The sequence below is a fragment of the Heptranchias perlo genome, chromosome 11 (assembly GCF_035084215.1).
Source record: "Heptranchias perlo isolate sHepPer1 chromosome 11, sHepPer1.hap1, whole genome shotgun sequence".
Classification (NCBI taxonomy): Eukaryota; Metazoa; Chordata; class Chondrichthyes; order Hexanchiformes; family Hexanchidae; genus Heptranchias; species Heptranchias perlo.
In genome coordinates this window covers 52,371,832-52,388,224 of record NC_090335.1, presented here as the reverse complement: position 1 = coordinate 52,388,224, position 16,393 = coordinate 52,371,832, and the positions used below count along the sequence as shown (strand labels likewise).

The 16,393-nt window shown below is 41.2% G+C and overlaps 2 protein-coding genes across 4 annotated transcripts in view; both read left to right on the top strand.

The window, feature by feature from the left end:
- Positions 1–16,393, top strand: part of fstl1b (follistatin-like 1b) — a 587,712-nt gene that overhangs the window by 206,649 nt on the left and 364,670 nt on the right. The gene's annotated exons all lie outside the window — the stretch shown is intronic.
- The window catches only part of pou2f1b (POU class 2 homeobox 1b), a 166,851-nt gene that overhangs the window by 142,840 nt on the left and 7,618 nt on the right, over positions 1–16,393 (top strand). For all 3 annotated transcript variants that reach the window (XM_067993030.1, XM_067993029.1, XM_067993027.1), the window contains 2 exons: positions 8,270–8,378; positions 15,724–16,102. In XM_067993030.1, the coding sequence (XP_067849131.1) occupies positions 8,270–8,378; positions 15,724–16,102 (488 nt within the window). The remainder of the gene's footprint in view (positions 1–8,269; positions 8,379–15,723; positions 16,103–16,393) is intronic.

The window sequence follows — 16,393 nt, the reverse complement described above, 5'->3', positions numbered from 1 at the left end:
TCTGCACTCTTTCTAGTTTAATAATATCCTTTCTATAATAGGGTGACCAGAACTGTACACAGTATTCCAAGTGTGGCCTTACTAATGTCTTGTACAACTTCAACAAGACATCCCAACTCCTGTATTCAATGTTCTGACCAATGAAACCAAGCATGCGGAATGCCTTCTTCACCACCCTATCCACCTGTGACTCCACTTTCAAGGAGCTATGAACCTGTACTCCTAGATCTCTTTGTTCTATAACGCTCCCCAACACCCTACCATTAACAGAGTAGGTCCTGGCCCAATTCGATCTACCAAAATGCATCACCTCACATTTACCTAAATTAAACTCCATCTGCCATTCACTGGCCCAATTTATCAAGATCCCGTTGCAATCCTAAATAACCTTCTTCACTGTCCACAATGCCACCAATCTTGGTGTCATCTGCAAACTTACTAACCATGCCTCCTAAATTCTCATCCAAATCATTAACATAAATAACAAATAACAGCGGACCCAGCACCTATCCCTGAGGCACACCACTGGACACAGGCCTCCAGTTTGAAACACAACCCTCTACAACTATCTTCTGTCGTCAAGCCAATTTTGTATCCAATTGGCTACCTCACCTTGGATCCCGTGAGATTTAACCTTATGTAACAACCTACCATGCGGTACCTTGTCATAGGCTTTGCTAAAGTCCATGTAGACCACGTCTACTGCACAGCCCTCATCTATCTTCTTGGTTACCCCTTCAAAAAACTCAATCAAATTCGTGAGACATGATTTTCCTCTCACAAAACCATGCTGACTGTTCCTAATCAGTCCCTGCCTCTCCAAATGCCTGTAGATCCTGTCCCTCAGAATACCCTCTAACAACTTACCCACTACAGATGTCAGGCTCACCGGTCTGTAGTTCCCAGGCTTTTCCCTGCCGCCCTTCTTAAACAAAGGCACAACATTTGCTACCCTCCAATCTTCAGGCACCTCACCTGTAGCTGTCGATGATTCAAATATCCCTGCTAGGGGACCCGCAATTTCCTCCCTAACCTCCCATAACATCCTGGGATACATTTCATCAGGTCCCGGAGATTTATCTACCTTGATGCGCGTTAAGACTTCCAGCACCTCCCTCTCTGTAATATGTACACTCCTCAAGACATCACTATTTATTTCCCCAAGTTCCCTAACATCCATGCCTTTCTCAACCGTAAATACCGATGTGAAATATTCATTCAGGATCTCACCCACCTCTTGTGGTTCCGCACATAGATGACCTTGTTGATCCTTAAGAGGCCCTACTCTCTCCCTAGTTACTCTTTTGCCCTTTATGTATTTATTATTAGTTAAAGCAATTCAAGGTTGCAAAACCCCATATGGTCAAATAGAGAGTAATAGCAGTCCAGATGGTTGTTATTACCTCACTTGGACCTAGTTAAAGACCTGTATCAGAACAGCTTGAGGGAAGAAGGGGCATTCCTTTAAGCCCTCTTTATGAAATCACCATAGGCTAATTCCCTACTTACTCAAGGAGACTAATGATCAGAAATAGCTACAACATGTGCACCATCATCTATCTGTATCTGAAGGAATAATGATTACCTTACACTCCAAATTGTTTAAAATAATGTTTCCTACACAATAATATGAAGATGTTTCCAATTAGCTCTCTGGGTGGGAATCTTTTGTAGCAGCTAGGAGGGTCATTACCACCTACTTGCAAATACTCTGGCTGTTCTGGGCTGGTCCTTTCAATAGTCAAGCCATCAAGCAGAAGCCCTGTGAGGCACTTTGCCAGATCTGCCCATTCACCTGTGCCAATAAGTATTCCCAGTAGTGGATCCTGTGAATGGCCTTTTTAATCAGTGTTAGCAGGTCAACGAACCAGAACTCCTGGATCAGTATGGAATGTTTAGAATTACTGTTGTCTTCTTCTGAATTTTGCAAAGGACATGTCTATATGCTGCTCCTTAATTGTTACAAAATTTAAGAGTTCACAGCAGAGTATATCTAACGTGCTTGCAGGGAACCCTGCTGAGGCCATAGCAGTGGGGCCACCTTCTCAGGTGGATCAGACTACCATAATCCTGTTACATGGAATGTATTTGATGAGTTTTGCCTACTTCAAACAAAGATGATGAATAAGTTTCAATTTTGTAGCAGTCTCACCTGAGTCAAAAGGCTGTAGGTTCAGTCTTCATTTCCAGACTGATACTCCAGTGCAATACTGAGTAAGTGCTGTATTGTCAGCGGTGCCATCCTACAAATGTGATGTTAAACTGAGATTCTGTCTTCTGATCCAGTGGGCGTTAAAGATCCCATGGCACTATTCAAAAGAGCATGGATTTCTCACCGATTCGTGGTCAATACCCTTCCTTAACAACCGCTAACACAAAAACAGAGCAACTTGTTATAACTGGACAGCCTGATGGGAAAGGTTAGAATACTGAAGCCGAGTCTTCAGTTGCTTCCAAGCCTTTATTCACACTCAACATTACACACCCTCCTATAAATGAATACAAGAGAGTCCACAATTGATACCCACCACCTGAATACAATTAACACTAATTGATATAAATCACATAGATACAATTACTACAACTGGCCATTCATTTCATTGCTGTTTGTGGGATCTTGCTGTGCATTAAATGGTTACCATATTTGCTTACATTGCACTGACAGCAGTCCAAAAGTTATCAATTGTATATGAAGTACTTTGGGACATTTGAGAGAAGTAATAAGGTGCTACATAAGCACAAGGCTTTTTTTAATAATCAGATCAGGTTGGATTCTCCTCAGTTCATGATGGTTGTGCTCCTACTGTGGGAAGCAACTCCCCAGCCTCTGCATGCCATCAAATGCTGATCAACAGGTTGTAGAGTTGCACCCCACAGTAAGGTGCACAACCAGCATGAACGGAGAAGACTCCAACTGTATCAGATTTTTAGAAGAAACTTGTTTACATAGTGCCGTATATCTTTCAAATGCCCCAAAGTGGCTCCCAGAGCTTCTACTTGATGACATTGCTATTGAAAGGCTCAGCCTAGAACAGCTAGAGTTTTGGCAATCAGTCGTAATGACCTTCCTAGCTACTGGGAAAGAGTTCAACCCTGAAAGCATAGAAAGCTAAATGGAAACACTTTTGTTTAATGGTGTCAAGACTTTTTTTGTTAATCATGAAGGTAACTTTGTTTCAAAGAATCAGTACTACTACATAACTGGCTGCCTACATAACAGTAACTACATTTCAAAGTAATTGCCTTGGAACATTTCTGGGAAATGTGCTAAGATGCTATATAAATGCAGGTTCTTGCATTCCAAGGATCTACCCTTTTCAGTGGAATTCCATTTATCTGAAGGTTAACAGTAACACTGTTTGTTGTGATAAGGCACAACGTAGCTACAAAGTGCCTTATAAAATGAATTAATTTTCATGTGCTGTCATTGCTTTGTAAGGAAATTGGATGAAGCCCTAATTTCTATATCTTATTAACATCTAGTTATTGAATGCTTTGTGTTGAGCTTAAAATCAGCTTGTCCGTTCATCGATTGCCCTAGAGTAATGCCCAAATTGATCGAGCCCTTCCAAAGAACGTTGTGCATTCGGAGTTCCAGTGAGGATAAAAACAGATTTATTTTCATCCTCACGGTATTGAAATTCTCCAGGGTATTTTGATTTACAGCCTCCAGTATTCAGCTTCTCCCAGGTTTCAGATAAAAATGTTGCCTGTTCTGAGCATTTTTCTAAACATTTTTTTTATTCGTTCACGGGATGTGGGCGTCGCTGGCGAGGCCAGCATTTATTGCCCATCCCTAATTGCCCTCGAGAACATAAGAACATAAGAAATAGGAGCAGGAGTAGGCCAATCGGTCCCTCGAGCCTGCTCCGCCATTCAATAAGATCATGGCTGATCTGATCCTAACCTCAAATCTAAATTCATGTCCAATTTCCTGCCCGCTCCCCGTAACCCCTAATTCCCTTTACTTCTGGTGGCACAGAGAAGGTGGTGGTGAGCCACCTTCTTGAACCGCTGCAGTCCGTGTGGTGACTGTTCTCCCACAGTGCTGTTAGGAAGGGAGTTCCAGGATTTTGACCCAGCGACAATAAAGGAACGGCGATATATTTCCAAGTCGGGATGGTGTGTGACTTGGAGGGGAACGTGCAGGTGGTGTTGTTCCCATGTGCCTGCTGCTCTTGTCCTTCTAGGCGGCAGAGGTCACGGGTTTGGGAGTTGCTGTCGAAGAAGCCTTGGCGAGTTGCTGCAGTGCATCCTGTGGATGGTACACACTGCAGCCACAGTGCGCCGGTGGTGAAGGGAGTGAATGTTTAGGGTGGTGGATGGGGTGCCAATCAAGTGGGCTGCTTTATCTTGGATGGTGTCGAGCTTCTTGAGTGTTGTTGGAGCTGCACTCATCCAAGCAAGTGGAGAGTATTCCATCACACTCCTGACTTGTGCCTTGTAGATGGTGGAAAGGCTTTGGGGAGTCAGGAGGTGAGTCACTCGCTGCAGAATACCCAGCCTCTGACCTGCTCTCGTAGCCACAGTATTTATATGGCTGGTCCAGTTAAGTTTCTGGTCAATGGTCACCCCATTTATGATTTATAGAATCATAGACTTTTATACTGCAGTCGGAAGCACTTTGGCCCATTACACCTGTGTTGGCTCTCAGAATTATCACTTAGTTCCATTCCTCTGCTCTGCTCCGTATCAATTTAAACATTTTTTTTTAAAAAGAGTTGTTATGGATTCTGTTTCCACCACTGTTTCTGCAGGGCATTCCACATCCTCACAACTCTTTGCATAAAAATATCCATCTAGTTTCTGCCTTTGTTCTTTTGGTGGCAATCTTAAATTTATACCCTCTAGTTACTGACTCACCAATCAGCTGAAATAGTTTTTCTCTATCTTATCAAACCCCCTCTATCTTGAACATCTCTACCAAATCTCCCCTCAATCTTCTCTGCTTTAATGAAAAGAGTCTCAGTTTTCTGTTGTTTCCTCATATCTCTGGTATTATAGTAAATCACTTCTGTGCCCTCTGCATGACCTTGATGTCCTCCCTAAAGTAAGGTCTCTGAAACTGAACATAATATTCTAACCGTGGCCTTACCAATGATTTGTATAGGTTTAGCATTACTTCTTTGCTCTTGTACTCTGCCCGTATTTATAAAACCTAGGATCCCATGGTTTTTTTGAGCTTTGTCAACTTGTCCTCCCTATTTTAAGGATTTATATATCTGAACCCTTAACTCTCTTTGCCCCTTTTAAAGTTTTACCATTTAGTGTAATTTCCTCTCCTATTCTGGCCAGAATGTATCACCTCACATTTCTTGGCATTAAATTTCATCTGACATCTAACTGCTCAATATATTAATTAACCTATCTTTGTCCACTTGAAGTCACTTCATCGCTTCACATTTCTAGTCATTGACATTTTGATGTTCTTTTGCCCCCATACCCAAGTTCAGATCTTGTATATGTGAAAAACATTTTCTGTCCTTTTAAACAACTTTTATCCAAGCTGTCATATGTCTTTTAATGCAGTGCACCTTAATTTTTATCGAAAAGCCTGTTACGTGGCACCTTATCAAAACTTTTGAAAATCCATATACACAACATCCACTGCATTCCTTTTTGTTAATACAGTCTTATTTATTTAGAAAATTCTAGTAAATTTGTCAGCTGCATCTTGCCTTTTACAGATCCTTGTTGACTGTCCTTACTTAACCTGTGTCTTTCTAAGCACCAAACCTCAGGAAAGATATATTGGCCTTGGAAGGGGCACAGTGCAGATTCACCAGAATCCCTCTCAAAACCACTAATAATTTTGAAAATCCCGATGAAATTCTCTTTCCTCCCCCCCCCAAACCCTCCTTAACTTAGAGCCTTCTCTGTTCCAGTAAAAATGCCTCAATTTTTGAGCCTTTTATTACAACTATAATCTTTCATTCCTGGTATTATTCCAGTGAATTTTTGCTGTACTTAGGGCTGTAATATTCTTTGCATAATGGGTGCCCAGAATTGTACAGTGGCCTAACTAATGTCATGGAAGTTCAACATTATTTCCTTGCTTTTATTGTCAATGCCCTTATGTTTCTTTTTTGGTTTCTACCTGCATTTCTACAGTTTAAGATCAATGTATCAGCACCTCAAAATCTCTTTTTGCAGTCCTACATCTCTCTTCCTCTACTCTGTTAAGGACCTTACCACTTAGGACATAATTCCTTTCCTCCAAAGGTGTACTTCACATTTCTTTGTATTGAACTGAATCTGCCCACTCTGTCCATACCATCCTGTAATTTTTTCAATTCAACATACCCATAGCTAAGCATTTGCAAATTTGATTCCTCTTGTGTCTATGTCCAAAACATTTACATGAATTAAAAATAAAGGACAAACCCCTGAGCATACCACTACCCAGACCTTGCCGATCCAAAAGCCCCTATTCTTTGCTGTCTGCCCTCTTGCCAGCTCGCCATCTATGGAGTTACATTCTCTTTAATACTGTGTGCCTTACTGTTTGCAAGAAACTGATTGTCTTTTCAGAAGGTATTTTATAAATATATGCATCCAACAGCCATCACATTTCCTTTATTTATGCACTGTGATTTCCTCAAAATTCGATTAAATTAGTTAAGCATGACCTGTTTATAAATTCATGCTCACTATGCCTAATTAACCCATGTCTAATTGTTCACTAATTTAATTTAATTCTGTATACTATGGACTCTAGGGGCTGGTTTTCCTCTGCTTTGCACCTCAAGTGTACCTTTTTCCAGGGAGCAAATCAGAGGGAAAATGGGCTGAGACTAGTTATGTTGGGTCTCTGCACCAATTGTGCTGCCTGCGTTATTTCCTGTCATGAGTCTGGCAGAAACCATTTCATTATGCCTTGGAAGCTTTAGTATTTAAATTCTATTTAAAAAGGGACCAAATGACCTCAGAATGATCTGTAGTTAGCTTCCCTCTTATTTCCACTGTTGGCTGCAAGTTATAAACAAGTGAAGTAATCCTATTTAGGCCATCCGTTTGGGGAAAAAAAATCTGTAGTTTACTGCTGTACTTGGGGTAAAGTTTGGCAAACATTTTTTTGAGCTGCTGGGGGCCATGTTCCTCGTTGGCAGAATGGGGGTCCTATTTGGCCAACCCTTGCATATGTTCATATGGAGGAAGAGGAGGATAAACAGAAAGTACTCCTGAATGCCAGAGAAGTGAGGCATCATCATCAGAGGAGAGAACCTACCTGATGAACCCTGCAGGACTTTTTTGTACCTGACTGTGGTGCAGTGTCTTCGTAGGCAGGGAGGTAGTTGGGGAGCTCTGCAACCTGCTGTAGGAAGACCTGTAGCCACACTCCAGGGTTGATGCAGAACTGACAGTGCTAACCACCAGCTTGAATGTTTTTGCCTTGTGGCGTTTCCAGAGAGCTCTGGCTTTAATTCACAATACTTTCTCATGAATATATCAAGAACACCATCTGCCCCATCGCCTGCAATAAATAAGAATCCATGCTGTTTGCAAGCCCATCCTATTTATCTACCAGCTACACAGTTCCTCTTCTCTACATATTTCTTACCCCTGCCTCACAAATGAAACTTAGTAAATGCAGAAACTACAGTTCTGTATTTATTTCCTAAAATGTAATGTTTCCATTCCTAGTGCCTGCAACCACAGTGCTTCCTCTTCCTGTGAGTAGAAGTGTGTTCTCTACTACCTATTCTAGTGCTTTTTTTCACTGGAATCCTCATGGCTGCCAGCTGACTGGAAGAGCCTCCTGGGATTGAGGTGGCTCTCAACCTCTTGTGAGCATGATTTTCAGAATGGGCCAGCTTCAGATTGCTGCAGTTCTGGTGTGCGTGCAGCGTGGCCCTGCCTACTTTCTGGCTCCTATGAAGTCAAGGTTGGGGGGGTCGGGAGGGGAGAAGAGGGATTGGACTGGTATGAGGGTGTGGCCATCAGCAATTAATTTTAGCCCTTGGTATACTGTGGCCCCCCCAAGACATAGTAATACACCATAGTCAAAAATGTTTCATTTTTGTCGCAGTTCTTAACTGACATACATATGACTGTAGTATTGTGAAATTCAAGGTTACCCTAACAAAATCAATTCATCTCCCTCCTCACGTCAAAAAAAAATCATTTGAAGTTTGAAATGGTTTTAAAAGATTTGCCTGAATATCCATAAGATTATTAATAATTGGGTTTGTTTTTATGTTTGTTTGTGCCCTACAGGTTAATATTATGAAATGGTGCTAACTGACTGGATTATATGTTTTTTTAATAGGTGGCCAGCACTAGTAACCTCGTGACAAGTAGTACACCGACTACTCTGGCTGTAAATGCAGTGCAGATGCCTGTATCCAGTGCTGGTGTGACCAGCTTCAGCATTTCGGGTAAGAAGCTGCAGTTAATTAAACCACTATATACATCATCTGAGGGATTATGTGTTGCAGTTTGCTCTAACAATGTATAATTATCTTTGATTTTAAATCCTTTTGAGACAGAGGGGATGAAGATCTTCTTTGTTTTCTTGATACCAAGTGGCACAGTGTGTTAGAACATTGTTCTTTGAAACTAGCCAAGAGAGTGGCCAGATCCATCAACATTGACTTCATGGAGTGAGTGAGAAACCGCTTCTCCAATTGTAATGCACCCCAATCTGAGTGAAATTGAAGATCCCGATCTATCATTTGAAAGCTGGCGTGAAAAGAAATGGTAACGGGCAGGTGGTAAAAGCGGGTGGACCAAAGGTTCCATCGTCTCGTTCCCAGACCTGACCTCGCACGGGTGGCTCGAAAGGTGACTTGTCAAGTGCTTTGACTCTTACTCTTTCACCATGACAGCAAAGCAATGGCTTTCATTCATTATTAATTCGACATCAGCAAGAGGAACAAAGTTAGACATCTAACAATCCCATCTGCCTTACTATTTGTTGTCTATTGACTTATTGAGACTGGGTATCATGTTTATGCAGTGATGGAGCCACTGATGTAAATAAAAATCAGCACCACCCATATTGGGGAGGGGAAAGGTGACATTACCAACTCTAGTGCAGTAGAAGTATGTTGAGTGGTGCAGTGGCACAATACAGAGTACATTGGCTTGTTGCAATTGCTTGAAAATAAACCAGTGCAAGCAGTGGAGAATTTCTAGCAGCTCTAGCAGTGATCACTAATACACTTGTTACTTCTTAATTGTGCTAGTGATGTGAGCTTTTAGTTTGTTGTGTCGCTTTTTCCCTTTCTCGTAACTTGGTCTGCAGTGATATGAGGCTGGCAGCGGTGTCAATTCTGACTGCATTCACACTATGCAGTCCTGCTTCCTCGGTGGCATCCATAACCAAGTCAGCTGACATTTTAGTTGAATGAAATAATTCAAATTGTTAAAGCATCTTGTAATTATCATGATTCAGTACTAAGTAAGCATTTTATCTGGTAATTTAGTTCTTTGTTTAATGGAAACAAGTGATTTGTCATTTGCTTTTCTTTTCAGATGATCATGTGCAGTAATTTTTTGGCTTTCACTTGGCCATTTGGTATATGTATTTCTCAATAAATACATTCTGACATGTATATAACTGTAAGCAAGTGGAAAGTTTTGTAATTAATGTATCCATGCCAATTTAACTTTTTGTTAAACAGAATATTACCAGAGTGTGCCTGACCAGTTGGAATGATGTTTTCCTCTCCATCGGGGCTCATTTGATGGGCAACATTTGATGACCAGTTGTCCTTTCTGTTATCTGAATTCAAATTCAGACTATACAGAGTGACTTGTCTTCTCTGACAATATTAACAATACAGTGCTCCGCCAAGTATTCTGAATCCATTTTAGAGGTGTAGAAAATCCTGCCTCTAATGTACCAATTTTCATCATTCAAAAGTATTGTTAATTCACTCTCCTGCAGCGCATTTGGTGTAATTTTGATGTAACTGATATTTGATTATTATTAAATGTTGGCCCTCAAACAAAATTAGAAATTGTATAGCAATAGGCCCTATGTTTTTATTTGAAGTGTTTTTGTGGAATGTGTTGGAGCAGTAGTCCAAGAGATGGACAATGTTAATTAAATGTTAATTCACACTAAAAAAATGTGAAGAAGGCGGCTCACCGCCATCTTCTCAAGGGCAATTAGGGATGGGCAATAAATGCTGGCCTCGCCAGCAACGCCCACATCCCATGAACGAATAAAAAAAATAGATGTATACATTGTGACTTGGTTTTCCACATAAAATGGCCCCAGAAATTTTTGAAAACCAATCTCTCAATTTTTGCATTTGTGAAATTTAAAACTGCTTTTGTTGTATTGGTGTATAGATTTGAATGGGAGATCACAAACATGATGGTTTGTCAGGCAGCAACATATAAATGTGAAATTGCTCCTCATTCAACGCAAGATGAAAATCACCTAAAGACTCTAACTCTTTAAGAACTTACTGCCATGCACGTTGTTATGTCTTTGGGTATTTTCTGCCCTTCTTACTTCAGCTTCTGTACTTTAGATTATTCTCATAAGTGAATTAGCTGTTTATGGTCATGAGAGTATCTTCACTGGCCGATATGAGTTTTTGAAAGCAAGCTGAGGCTGACGAACAGAAAACACTTCTGCAAATTTTATTTAGCTCCTATATCGATGATGTGCCTCCACAGGATCTTTCTCATCTTTGAAAGTGGTGGAGCAGAGTTTCCGAAACTCTTGAGGTGGGGGGGATTGCGAAGAGGACATGCTGGCCAAGAAGGAGCCACAATGCAGCTTTATATAGCCAGAGGAGGTGCATTATAGGCCGATCTCAGTGCAGCATGGGATGTTTGAATCTCCATTGATTTCTAGAAGTGGACATTGGACCCACCACAGTTGCTTCTGGTGCAACAGTCACTATGCACCAGAAGCAGCTCTGATTGGTCCAGTGTCAGCTTTTAGAAATAGGCGGAGTTTCAAACATCCCGTGCTGTGCTGAGGTTGCCCCATAATGCACCTCCTCTGGTTATACAAGGCTGCATCAATTAAAGTGAAAGATATCTCCTGATTGCTACATGAAAGTAGAGATCCTTGAAACAGTTGGCTACTTGAGGCACACACTCCCTACATGACTGAAGGCAGGGTGAGCATTCTGAATTCTCAATTTTTTTCCCCAGTTTTTGAAATCAACAAATTGAACCCTGCCATCTTCTTAGGGGTACAAAATACTGCTTCTTAGAAAAGGTTGGGTTGGGGAGGGGGTTGAGGGTCAGCGTGAATGGAACATGAATCTCCAAAGTGGGATCGGCAAAAATAAGTTTTTGAGAACTTCTGTAGTAGAGTACCACATCAGATCTTGATTGTGACTTTTGTCTAACAAGCAAGCTTGTTGAAAATAGATAAGGAAGTGAAAATTAATAAGTATAAATATTCATAGGTGTTATGCTAACCACAGAAATGTTGATTGACTTTTTCTTGCTGCATGTAAACTTCTGAACTGTGCCTTAAGTCAGAAGTTCTCAATTGTTTTTTCCTGAGCCCCCCCCCCATCGAAGATTCATGTCCCATTCAAACCTTCAAACCCCCTTTTTCTAAGAAACAGTATTTTGCAGGGCCCAAGATGATGGCAGTTCAATCAAATTGGTTTCAAAAACTGGAAAAACAATTGAGACGAATTCAGAATGCTGAATTGTGTGCCTCAAATAGCCAACTGCTTCAAGGATCTCTACTTTCATGCAGCAATCAGGAGGTGACACAGAAATGACTTTCACTTTAGCTGATGCAGCCTCGCATAGCCAGAGGAAGTGCATTATGGGATGATCTCTGCACAATGCAGCATGTTTGAATCCCCGCCGATTTCTAAAAAGAAGAAAGACTTGCATTTTATATAGCACCTTTCAGAACCTCAGCGTCCCAAAGCACTTCACAGCCAATAAAGTACTTCTGTAGGTGTAGTCACTGTTGTAATGTAAGAATTGTGGCAGCCAATTTGCGCACAGCAAGGTCCCACAAACAGCAATGAAATAATGACCAGATAATTTGTTTTAATGATGTTAATTGAGGGATAAATATTGGCCAGGACACACAGAAAACTCCCCTGCTCTAGGAATGAATATTGATCCAATCAGAGCTGCTTCTGCTGCAATAGTAATCCGTCAGTCTGCACCAGAAGCAGCTCTGATTGGTCCAATGCCCACTTATAGAAATTAGCAGGGATTCAAACATTGCATGCTGTGCCGAGATTGATCCATACTACACCTCCTCTGGTTATGTGAGGATGTATCCGTGGCTCTTGTTCTTGGCCAGCCTGTCCTTGTGCCACCCCAGTTTGGGAACCTCCGCCTTAAGTTAATTAAGCTTGTTGCCCATCAGGAACAGATTTTTGTTCTCTTTTCCCCCTTCAGAAGAAAACAAAATCACAGTTTATCGCTTCCTATTCATTCTGTTTTACTATCCAAAGTTTTCTGTGCCGTCAGTTTGAGTCCTGCAGTGAAATAATAAGTCCTCTGGTTAGTAAAGTGCAAAAACAATAGAAGATCTCTACCCAGTTAATCAGTGATTCCAATTCTTTGCATTTCTCTATGGTAGAAGAGACATCTACCGGTTAATTACATTTTCCAGGGAGTGGCAACTAATACTGTTAGATACAAGGTGACAGCCCAATGGAGTAGCCCATTTACTTTCCACTTTACATGGTCTTCTGTGAAATTCAGGGGAGTGATTTTCTCAGGATAGTTTGAGGGACCTTATAAATGGCAAGATGCAGAAAGTGCTTCTGCTGTGCTATGGAAAAGGTTTTTTTGGCCAGGCATACTCAAAACTTTTATCCCAGTTACTATGCAGTATCCAAATACATTTAGGGGAGGAGGAGGAGGAGTTTTGGCTAATCCAAAGCCTTAAACCTTGATGTCTTTCATGTTGAAAGACAAATTCAAGATGGCAACTCTACTTCATGCCAGGGAGCTGGTTTCTGCTTTCAGTCAAAAAGACACACATTTCTATATAGGGCGGACGGGATCTCACAGTGTCTGAGATTCAAAATTGACATGTGCATCAGAACAGAATGCTAATGTTTAGCTTGATTTTGCAACCTAGTCTATTTGCAACATTTCTCTTTTTGTAATAGAAGCCTACAAGTGTAATGATACTTGGTTAGCTGGTTGATGACGTACCTACAGGCAGGTCAGTTAAGGCAGCCATCCAGAAGGTAATAAGACTGCTAGAGTAATTTGGATTAATATTCTGTTGGACTAATGTTCTAATTGTACTTAGCATGTCCAGTCTAGAAGCAGGCTCCAATGAATCATATGTCTTCTATTATTTCGGTTCCATAGGATAGAGCCACAGAAAAATGAAAAATTCAGGCGGAGTCCAGCATATGGACAGTCCATGATTCAAATATCCTCGGTCTACAGGCAGCAGCCATCTTTGTGGTTTTATATGCAAAGCAGTATGAGTTCTCACAACTACTGACCTGAGAAGTTGCTGTAGATCAAAGAGCCTTCGTTCTACATGATAGTCATAACATTCTTTCCTAGTTACCTACAGCGTCTATCACTGTTGCTTCCTTGCTTGCAGGGTGGGGAATCTATCTAGAGGGTGTTTTTATCCCTGTACAATACTGATGTATAAATGGTCTTTAGTTTTCAGCAATGTGATTGACCTTGAATGGTTTCAGTGAATAGGTTTTGCACCAGAGGTGTGAGGATACGGACCAGTATAGTATAATTGTGGCTCAGTTATATCGGCAAGAATACTCTTGTCATCGTTGTTCTGCCTTGATGGTGTACAGATCTAAATTTGATGGATTTAATTATTTTTTCGGCTCAGTGCTTCGCAGAGAGCATAATGATGCACTGTGCACCTCCAGCTCGAACGAGATCTGTATTATTTGTTTTGAACCATCTCCCGTGCTTCTGATCGACAAAAATCACACAAAACTTGCACTTATGTAGCGCCTTATTGCATTGAAATATCTCACTGCTTCACACAAAGGCAGTGGCTATTAACGTGGACAAACCTAACGCATAATGGCTCTTGAGAGGGTTGGCTAAGAGCAACAGAACAACAACTTGCATTTATGTAATGCCTTTAATGTAGAAAAAAGTCCCACGGTGCTTCACAAAAGTGTAATCAGACAAAAATGATCACTGAGCCAAAGGAGATATTAAGAGGGTTGACTAAAAGCTTACTCAGACGTAGGTTTAAGGAGGGTCTTAAAGGAAGGGAGGGAGTCGGAGAGGTTTAGGGAGAGAATTCTTGGGCGTAGGGCTAGACAGCTTACGGCACAGCCGCCAATGGTGGGCAAAGAGAACGGGGAATGTACAAGAGGCCAGAGTTTGAGGAACGTAGTGTTCTCTGAAGGACTGCAGCTTCATTTTGCTGCAATGTGATGTGATGATGGTTTTTAAAAGTTAGCTGAGAATGATATTGGCTCTATTTCTGGCTTTGGTAGGAACAGTGGCCGGTGAAAAACCCATGAGCCTACATTTCCTGCTCCCAGCTTCCTGTTGTACCAGTGGCAAATGGGAGGAAGTCCAGCCACTGAGAATCTGGTCTATTTCTGCTTCCCCCTTATTTAATGATGTGTATTCCATCAGCCGGGGAAAGTGCATGCCCATATTTGGATAGTTCTATTCGAACTGAAATGGTGATAATGTGGTGACATTATATGTCCTACTTTCTATCATTTCCACTTTTTTACACCCAATCATGTTCCTGCCCATGTAAAAGAGGCACCTCAAGAAATTGACTCTTCACTGGTGCATGGTTCCACAGCTGCAGAGGGCCCTCCAGGATCTCATTCAAGGAGCCATTTTTTATGTGTGAACCTAGATAATAATTGTAAGCAGGCTGTTCACAGTAAGATGCATCACAGCTTAATCATCCATATTCCACATTTGTGTGGTTCCTGGGGTTTTTGGGTAGCAGTCAGAAGTGGGAACCTGGGGTGATTTCTCCCTAACCCTGGGCCACTGAGATCAGTTGTGGCCCACTGCTGACCAGGTGAGATCAGTTATTTCAGCACAAGCTAGGGATCAAATCTGGAACCTTCCTTGGCTGTATGGCTCAGTTAATCACTGCCTAACCATTTAAGCTATCTGGGAACTATTCTAGCCATTTCTTAGGTCAACTTGTGGAAGGTTCTTCCCTTGATTATCTATGAGGCAGCTGGCTGGTGCCTTTTGCCTGCTTTACTAAACCTTCTTGCCAGGACCTAACTTCTGAGAATGATGAGAACTGACATCACCTGAAAATTAGCACCACTTTGCTATATTTATCTTTTTATTTGAAGGTTCAACAAATGAGGGAAACTATAGGTAGTGTAACATTTTTAACCTCCTCTGATAGTTCAGCTGAAATCAAGAATTTACAAAATATGGAATTATGATTAATAACTTCTGTCAAACTGAAGCGTGGAAAATTAGACATTGTACTCTTGTCATTCTATCCATCCGTATTATTTAAAGTCAGAGAAAGAAGGGCACAATTGTTTCATTGTGCATGGAAACATAGTCGCAACTTTGCAGCATAATTGTCAATTCGATCCCTGCAGCATTCAGATATTTGTTCCTTTAATTGTGTTCTGTACCAAAATTAGTGTAAAATTGGACACAAGGATCAACAATATTTCACTATTATCTTTCGAAAGGAGAGTGTTTATTTCCTCATCCCTACATTTTATTATTCTGTGAATAATTTTAGAAATATTTTGAAGAAGCTTAAAATAGGAAGCAAAATTCATATTAAAAATTTTTCATCTCTCATTAACCCTCCAGGTACAACTGCATCAGGGACAGCTCCAACAAATGTGGCATCCGTAATCACCGGCCTACCTTCTGCAGTTTCCACATCGACAGTCACTTCTCCATCTCTGACCCCTTCACCATCAGCATCCATTTCAGTGACTGAGTCATCCAGCAGCAGTGATACAAGTACCACACAGACAACCTCAACTGGCTTAGTAAACCCTCTGTGCACAAGCCAAATCATGGTGTCAGCGTCTGGACTGCACACGGCTGCCACTGCGCTACAAGCTGCAGCCGCACAGGTACCCGCTGGTTCTGGGCTTGTCACCAATCCAGGCCTAGCTGCCATGGCTGCTGCTGCAGGACTAGCCAATCCTGGCCTCATGTCAGCCCCTCAGTTTGCAGCTGGGTAAGTCTTCACTGCAGTCCATCACTGATGGATTGCATCTATAATTTTTGGATGCACATGTGTGTTTTTTTTAAATATGTAATACTCCATAGTGAGCCATTGAATAAAGGATTCATTTTGCACATTGGGGGGAATTGAATTACTCGTGAGTATCATGGAAAAATGAGCTTTCCCCATATAAATAAAATAACATTTTTGATAAATAGGGTGTTGTATTTATATTACAAATGTGATGAGATTTTTCCTCATTCTTTCAGCCTCCTTGTACAAATAGGTGTTTTGCATCATCCC